General features: G+C 49.8%; 1 protein-coding gene across 1 annotated transcript in view; it reads right to left on the reverse strand.

The window, feature by feature from the left end:
* The window catches only part of CIMAP2 (ciliary microtubule associated protein 2), a 30743-nt gene extending 26522 nt beyond the window's left edge, over positions 1-4221 (reverse strand). Inside the window, exons 1-4 of the mRNA XM_005905656.2 lie at positions 4172-4221; positions 1871-1958; positions 1253-1417; positions 940-1062 (exon numbers count right to left, since the gene is read on the reverse strand). Coding sequence (XP_005905718.2) covers positions 940-1062; positions 1253-1417; positions 1871-1958; positions 4172-4221 — 426 coding nt within the window. The remainder of the gene's footprint in view (positions 1-939; positions 1063-1252; positions 1418-1870; positions 1959-4171) is intronic.
* Between the last annotated feature and the right edge of the window lie 4483 nt (positions 4222-8704).

Genomic DNA, 8704 nt, shown 5'->3' on the forward strand with positions numbered 1-8704 from the left:
ACCCCTCTGCTCTCGCCTCCTCCACCCTGACTCACAGATTCCATGAGTCTCCATTGAGCACCTACACAGATTTGGCTCAAATGCCACCTCCTTCCAGAGGTCTTCCCTGCTGCTGCTGCTGCTGCTGCTAAGTCGCTTCAGTCGTGTCCGACTCTGTGTGACCCCATAGACGGCAGCTCACCAGGCTCCCCCGTGCCTGGGATTCTCCAGGCAAGAACACTGGAGTGGGTTGCCATTTCCTTCTCCAATGCATGAAAGTGAAAAGTGAAAGTGAAGTCGCTCAGTTGTGTCCGACTCTTCACAACCCCATGGACTGCAGCCTTCCAGGCTCCTCCGTCTATGGGATTTTCCAGGCAAGAGTACTGGAGTGGGGTGCCAGGTGCCATTTATAGGGTAGTCAGGGAAGACCTGCCCTATAAATGGCACCTCCATCACTCGTATCTCTCCCTGTCTCATTTTCCCTCATGGCTCAGATTATATGTGATTTGCTTCTTTGTACTATTGTTACTACCACTAGGACCAGAGCTCCATGGGGGCAGGGACCTTGTCATTGTCACTGCTGGAACCCCAGGGCCTAGAACAGTATGTGGCACTAGAGGGCGCTCCATCATTATTTGCTGGATAGATGGCTATAGAGATGGATGAGTTTGCTGCACGCCTACTGTGTGCCTGGCTTTGTGTTGGTGACTCAAAGATGAACCAGACCCTTTCTTGCCATCAGAGAGCTCCTGGTCTGGTGCGGGAGACAATAGGACCCTACGACAGCCAGTGGGCTCAAAGAGGTGGCGCTGGAAGCAGAGGGGCTGTGGGGTCTCAGAGGAGAGCCTAGCCAAGCCTGGCAAGGAGACCATAGGTGAAAGGGTGCTTCCAGCCCCAGCCAGGTGCATACTCCAGAGGAGACAGTGGGAGGGCTCCCACTCCACATATGAGAACACCTACCCCAATGAGTCCTCGGAAGCGAATCTCCCCAGAGCTGAGCAGCCCACGAGTGCTGCCTGGTTTTGACTGCAGCTCTTCTAGGAAGTCTTTGAAGTTGTAGGAGCCAGGCCCCAGCTTTTCCTTCTGCCCCAGGAGAACAGAGAAGAGGTAAGAACTTTATACCCGTGTCCATGTGGGCAGGACCCCAGGGGATGGTGTGTTCCTTAAAGGAGGAGCTCTACCTGGGCATGGAAGGACACTGCAGGCCACCCTAGGGCTGCACGGGAGGACCCGGTGCCCGGAACGGGGCGGGATGGGGCCCCAGGGGCCTCACCTGCTGCCGCTTCTCTTTCATGATGGCCTGGTACTGGAAGTGGGGCAGCTGGGTCAGCCGGGTGGCTTCCTGGGCCTTGGCCCAGCCTGTGCCCACCTCTTTCTTCAGTTTCTCGTTGCTGAAGCAGGTCTCCTTAAAGCCATAGGTCCCAGGTCCTATGTGGGACTGAGCCAGAATGGAGTCAGACCGGGGCCAGGCGCACCCACCAGTCCATCCGCAGAGCAAGTCCTTGCCATGCTGTCACCCTGACCTGAGAATGGACAGGCAATGCCTGTGGGGCCCCTCCTGCAGCCCCCAGCCTGGCACTCAAGGTGTGACCCTGACATCCTCTGTCGATAGCCCCCTTGCACTTCAGAGAGGGCCCATGGCAAGTCTGTGCAAGAGCTGCCAGTGGAACCCACTGTCTCTGTGGTTCCAACCCACACTCTTTTCATTATAGTCTTGTGTTTATCAAACACCTTGAGAGCCCAGCTCTGAGCCAAGCCCTGAGCTGTGGGCTGAGGCACAGAGGGGTGTGAGACATGCCCCTTTCACAGCTGAGCTCATCTGCCATGGTGGGGGACTCAGAGGGACAGTGCCCAGACCACGTGGCAGAGTCAGGAAGCTGGGCAAACTTACCACGTCCACAGAGTAAACCCTGGAGTACGGAGCTTCCGTGAAGGTGCTTAGCTTCTTCTGGTTGGGATAAACAGCAGAGACATCAAACCTGGGAGGACAGACACCCAGTGAAAGGCGCCCAGCCCTGATGAGGGAAGACTAGGGGGCAAGGAAGGGAGTTGGTGTCCCAGGGGAGGTGACTTTGGAGCTGGCCCATGAAAGATGAGATGAACAGGGCTGCTGCCTCCTCTCGGCCTTTGTACTTCTGTTCCCTCTCCCTAGACTCCACCCTAGTCTGGTCACCTACCCCCTGCTGAGGACCTTCACTCAAAAGTCACCTTCTCAGTGCAACCCCACCCCCGCTCCAGCACCTACCAGCTCGTCCTCCCCGCTGTCTGTTTTTCCATAGCCCTTATCACTATCTAGTACTTTATATATTTTTCTTTCTTTTTGCTTATTATCCATTCCAGCCACCTCTCCCATAAGAAGGCAAGCTCATGAGCAAGGGTTTTGCTATTTTGTTGTTTCATTCCCAGATGCTAGAACTGACCCTGGCACATAGTAGGTGACATTTATATAGAGATATAGATATAAACATAGATATAGATGGGGCTTCCCAATAGCTGCAGTAGTAAAGAATCCACCTGCTAACGCAGGAGATGCATGTTCCATCCCTGGGTCAGGAAGATCCACTGGAAAAGAAAATGGCAACCCACTCCAGCATTCTTTCCTGGGAAATCCCCTGGACAGAGAAGCCTGGGCAGGCTACTGTTCATGAGGTCGAAAAGAACTGGACACCACTGAGCCACTAAGCACAGCATAGTGCATATATATATATATGGTATACCCAAGATATATATATGGTACACCCAAGAGATATATATATATATATATATATATATATATATATATCTTGGGTACACCCAAGATATAGATATATATATATATATCTTGGGTACACCAAGATGCTCCTGAGAAATCTGTATGCAGGTCAAGAAGCAACAGTTAGAACTGGACATGGAACAACAGACTGGTTCCAAATAGGGAAAGGAGTACATCAAGGCTGTATACTGTCACCCTGCTTATTTAACTTATATGCAGAGTACATCATGAGAAATGCTGGGCTGGAAGAAGCACAAGCTGGAATCACGACTGCCAGGAGAAATATCAATAACCTCAGATATGCAGATGACACCACCCTTATGGCAGAAAGTGAAGAAGAACTAAAGAGCCTCTTGATGAAAGTGAAAGAGGAGAGTGAAAAAGTTGGCTTAAAACTCAACATTCAGAAAACTAAGATTATGGCATCCAGTCCCATCACTTCATGGCAAATAGATGGGGAAACATTGGAAACAGTGGCTGACTTTATTTATTTATTTATTTTTTGGTGCTCCAAAATCACTGCAGATGGTGATTGCAGCCATGAAATTAAAAGACGCTTGCTCCTTGGAAGAAAAGTTATGACCAACCTAGACAGCATATTAATAAGCAGAGATATTACTTTGCCAACAGAGGTCCATCTAGTCAAAGCTATGGTTTTTCCAGTGGTCATGTATGGATGTGAGCGTTGGACTATAAAAAAAGCTGAGCACCAAAGAATTGATGCTTTTGAACTGCAGTGTTAGAGAAGACTCTTGAGAGTCCCTTGGACTGCAAGAAGATCCAACCAGTCCATCCTAAAGGAAATCAGTCCTGAATATTCATTGGAAGGACTGATGCTGAAGCTGAAACTCCAATACTTTGGCCACCTGATGTGAAGAACTGACTCATTGGAAAAGACCCTGATGCTGGGGAAGACTGAAGGCAGGAGGAGAAGGAGACAACAGAGGATGAGATGGTTGGATGGCATCAGTGACTCTGTGGACATGAGTTTGAGTAAGCTCCAGGAGTTGTTGATGGACAGGGAAGCCTGGTGTGCTGCAGTCCATGGAGTCGCAAAGAGTCAGACATGACTGAGCCACTGAACTGAACTGATACCCAACATACATATCATACATATGAATGAAGAAAGACACCTGGGCTGAAATTCTACGCACGATTTTTTGGCTGAGTGACCTACTATGGGACAGGCCACTTGGTCTCTCTGAGCAGCACATAGTAGGTCCTTCAGAAAGGATTTTAAACAACTTAATAGGAAAATTAAAGGACTCTGGGCAGGGAAACGCAGAGCCTGGAGGCGGATATAAAGTCCCGCCCGGCCACCTCTGACTGCTAGCCCTCCCCCCTTTTCGCTCCCTGTCCCCAGGTTCCAGCCCTCTTTCATAGGCCCTCCAGTCAGAGGCCCTCTTTCCCGCTCCCCACCCACCTCCGACCCCACCCCACCTGTGGCTCTGCACCCCGAAGGGCGCGCCGGTGAACCACTTGGTGGCCATGATGCTAGCCTGCCCCCTCGCGGCGAAGTCCTCGCAGGACTCGGACCGTGGGACTCCTCCGCGGCGCCAGCCTCGCGAGCTGGCCGCCGACTGCAGCCACCGCTGCCACGGCAACCCAGGCCTTGTGGTTTGTGATCCGCCGGAACCCGTGTGCTGTGTGTGTTGCGTCTTCGCCCGCGCAGCGCCCCGGCAGGCACGCCCGCGAGGTTCCCGACTTTTCCACTGGGCTCTGCACATTTTCACTGCTGCCTTGCCAGACATCCCTCCTCCAGGCGAGCCCGGCAGATTTAATGGCCCCTCATGGTGGTTAATATGGATGCCATTTGGTAGAGTTTTAGAGTCATTTGTTGAGGAAATAAAGTGAAGTCGCTCAGCCGACTCTTTGCGACCCCATCAACTGTAGCCTACCAGGCTTCTCCGTCCATGGAATTTCCCAGGCAAGAATACTGGAATGGGTTACCATTTCCTTCTCCAGGGGAATCTTCCCGACCCAGGGATGGAACCCTGGTCTCCCGCGTTGCAGGCAAACGCTTTACCATCTGAGCCATCAGGGAAGCCCCATAAATTGAGGAACTGATTCTGATTTCCTGCTTTATGCCAGTACCCTGCACCGGGCCTGATGGAGAGCAAAGGCCTCTTAATGTTCACCTTATGCTGTTGGGACCAGTGAGACCCACAGGGGAGGTCTTGACTTAGGCAAACGGCCTCCCATTCCTTCTCCACTCTGTGAGGAGAAGGAGAAAGAGGGAACAGGCAAGGGGAGCCAGAGCGTGGAAGGTAGGAATGAAATCGGGTGGTGGGGGAGGTGTTTCAGGGATGGAGTCAGGACTCTGTTCCTCCCCATTACCCACCCTACCCCCACCATGACACCCACTCTGGCCAGACAATGTGCACGGTGTCTGGGACCCAGATGTGGCCCCTTCTCAGACAGTCTAGTGGAGGGAAACAGTGACTGCACAGTGTGATCAGGTCCAGAAGATAGGGAGGTCTCTGACCCAGACTGCAGGTGGTGGGTAGGTTGGGGAAGGAGGAGGAGGAGAAGAATTTCTTCCTGGAGGAGAAGAATTTCAAACTCAACATTAAAGAGTGTGTATATCTTGCTTGGTAAAGAAAAGAACTGAGGTTATATGCCCCCCCTAAGGCATGATCAGCTCTCTCCTGTCAACCTCCCTTACCTTCCACCAGGGCCTGGGGTCATGCTACAGACTGTCTAATATCATCTCCTGTGATCGCCTTTGATCCTCCCAAGGGTTTTAGGCTGAGGCAGGGCAAAGAGTCATATACCATTTGATGAAAACAAGACTGAAACCAGAAACAGAACTTTCCTAGGGGTCCTGCATCCAGTCTGTGGTGGAAGTGGGTTACCAGATCAGTGGGTCTCCTTCCAGGCCCCACCCAACACCCTTTTGCCATCCCAATATAGCATTTAATCCATGATCTGGACTCACAGGCCCCAAGCTGGGCGGGCACATGACCACAGCACTTGGAGCATCCGTGCTGCCCTGCTGAGCTGAAGGTCGGAGGCATCAGTACTCAGGAACACACACAGGACAGCCACCCCAGGTCATCCAAGCATTGACTTTGCCCCTTCCCAACGTGCAATCTTGAGCAAGTCACTTCCTCCTCCGCTTCTCACCTTTCTTACCTTTAAAATAAAGCCAGTAATCTCTGTGTCTCCAGACTGCTATAAAGATTAAATGAGCCATTTAGGTACGCTCCATAGCAGAAGCATAATAAGAGGTCATTCCTAGCCCTTGGAAAGGGACCTTACAGAAGGCCCGGGGGCAGAGACTGTGTGTCCTTCACTGCTGGTGCAGTATGTGGCACAGAGAATGTGCTCAGCAAATATTTTTTGAATGACTAGTGAACAAATAAATGAATCTAATCCAACTTCCCAGAAATGCATAAATCCTCAGAGAAACGCTTTCAAATCCTAGCCCTGCTGCTTCCTAACTGGTGGCCTCGGATGAGTTACCCTGGCTTCAATTTCCTTGTCTGTGACATGTGACTGCAACATTCTGGAGGAGCTGTTTTGAGGAATGAGTGACAAGTGGCTGTGTCCACTACCATATTCTATGAGCTGGGGAGGCCCTGCAACCAGACCCAGGGCTGCTCAGGTGCTCTTGGGCCCAGCCTTCCTGGGGTTACTTTCTTTCTCTCCCAGCCTAAGCACCTTGGCTCTGGGACTCATGGAGGAGAAGCCACAGGATATAAGCCAAGGTCCATTGGGCTGGGAGTTCTGGATGCCAGGCAGGCCAGAGCAGGCCAGGGTGAGTCAGCTGTGCAGCAAGGCAGCTGGCTCCAGTCAGCCCAAAGCATCCCCATCATAGCACTTTCCTGATCACAGCAATTAACTCTCTCTTGTAGGTACAATCGCAATCCTCTCCAACCCATATGGAACAGAAGAGGAAACTGAGGATCAGCCAGAGAGAGTAACTTGTCCTGGTCACATCTACTGAGCGTCACACAGTAGATACGAAGCTTATAAGTAAAGTGTGCTAGAGTTTCTAACCCATCCTCTGGTGCCATAAGTTATGTCAACAAAGTAAGTCAAGCTTCTGAGCCAGAGGATTCAGGCCTCTGAGACAGGGCTGTGGCTGCTGCCTTCAGTCCTCATCCGCTGCCGTCTCTTTCCCATGCTCTGTCCCTGGGCATACCTGGCCCTGGCAAAGCTCTAGCTTTTTCATGTGCCTTTGCTGCTGCTGAAATGCACCAGCAAACTACCCTCCCCATTCACCTCCTATTCATCTTCTCAGAGTCAGATCCAATGCCAAAGCCACCGATTAGAATGGCCATTATAAAACAAACAAGCAAAAACAGAGACAAAGTACGAATGTTGGTGAGGATATAGAGAAATTGAAACCTGTGTGCATTGTTGGTGAGAATATAAAATGGTGAAGCTCCATGGGGGAAAAAAAGTATAGCAGCTTTTCTGAAAAATAAACATAGAATTACCATACGACCCAGCAATTTCACTTCTGGGCATATACCCAAAAGAAGTGAAAGCAGGGACTCAAAAAGATATGTGTGCACCCATGATCATAGCAACATTATTCCCAAGAGCTAAAATGTGGAAACCACCCAAATAGCCATTGATGGACAAGTGGATAAACAAAATATAATATATACATACAAAGGAATATGATTCAGCCTTAAAAAGGAAGGTAATTTTGACGCAGTTACAACATGGATGAACCCTGAGTTATGTCAGTTTGACTACTATAAAGTAGTCAAATTCATAGAAACTAGAATGATGGTTGCTAGGCTGAGGAAGCAGGTATAGGGAGTTGTTTAATGGAATCAAAGTTTCAGTTTGGGAAGATGAAAAAGTTCTGGAGGTGGATGGTAGTGATGGTTGCACAATGTGACTATACTTAGTGCTACTGACTGTACAGTTAAAAATGGTTAAAATGGTAAATTTTATGTAATGGTTAAAATGGTAATTTTATGACAATGAAAAGAGGGGGGAAAAGTCAAACACCCCAGGAATCCATCTCTGATCTTCCCAAGCAGAGCAGGAGCCCACGTTTCACCTCATGATCACCAGCAATTTATAGTAACAACTTTTCATTAAGATCATTAAATTTCACATTTTAAATTATGGGTGAAAAATATCTCCAGAATGCTGTTTTAATTTGCCATTTTATTGCTCAAGTCAAATATTTTTTTCCAAGTTTACAAATTGGCTCTATTTCCCCTTCTGAAAATGCTGATCAGTTTTTTTCATAAAGATAAAGTAACAGGGTCTTAGGAGCCCAGCCCCAGATGAAATGAAGGGTAGGAGGAACTCAGAAGTTCAGACCTGAAAAATCCAAATCCTGGAGGACTAGCAGCTTTGAGGCAGGGAGCATAGCCCTTCTATTAGAGGACAGGGGCTAATGCCAGGCCTGGGGGAACACTGGCAAGAGCAAGAAAACCCAGAGTGCAGAATGAGTGGGAGCTGGTAGCTATCCAGAGTGACATTTACAAAGTTTACCCAGATATCTACCCTGGTCTTGGGGGAGGGAATATCACCCTCATGTCACAGATGAGGGAAGAATAAAGTGCGAAATAATCTAGAGACTCATTCACACATTGGATGCGTCACTCATTCACACACTATGCTAAGTCACTTCAGTTGTGTCCAACTCTTTGCGTCCCTATGGACTGTAGCCCACCAGGCTCCTCTGTCCATGGAATTCTCCAAGCAAGAATATCGGAGTGAGTTGCCATGCCCTCCTCCAGGGGATCTTCCCGATCTAGGGATCGAACCTGCATCTCCTCCGACTCCTGCATTGCAGGCAGATTCTTTACCTCTGAGCCACAAGGGAAGCCCCATTCACATGGTATCAGGGATTAAAAGCAGCACAGGAATCCCTGTCTTTCCACTGGGGCCCCACTGCAGGGCAGAGAGGAGGCAGAGAAATCCCAAGTGGGGAGGCCTGATGAATAACAGCTAAGGAAGATCTGCAGAAGGGGACAGGTAAAGCAAACACTGAGGAGC

The sequence above is a fragment of the Bos mutus genome, chromosome 3 (genome assembly GCF_027580195.1).
Source record: "Bos mutus isolate GX-2022 chromosome 3, NWIPB_WYAK_1.1, whole genome shotgun sequence".
NCBI classification, from domain to species: domain Eukaryota; kingdom Metazoa; phylum Chordata; class Mammalia; order Artiodactyla; family Bovidae; genus Bos; species Bos mutus.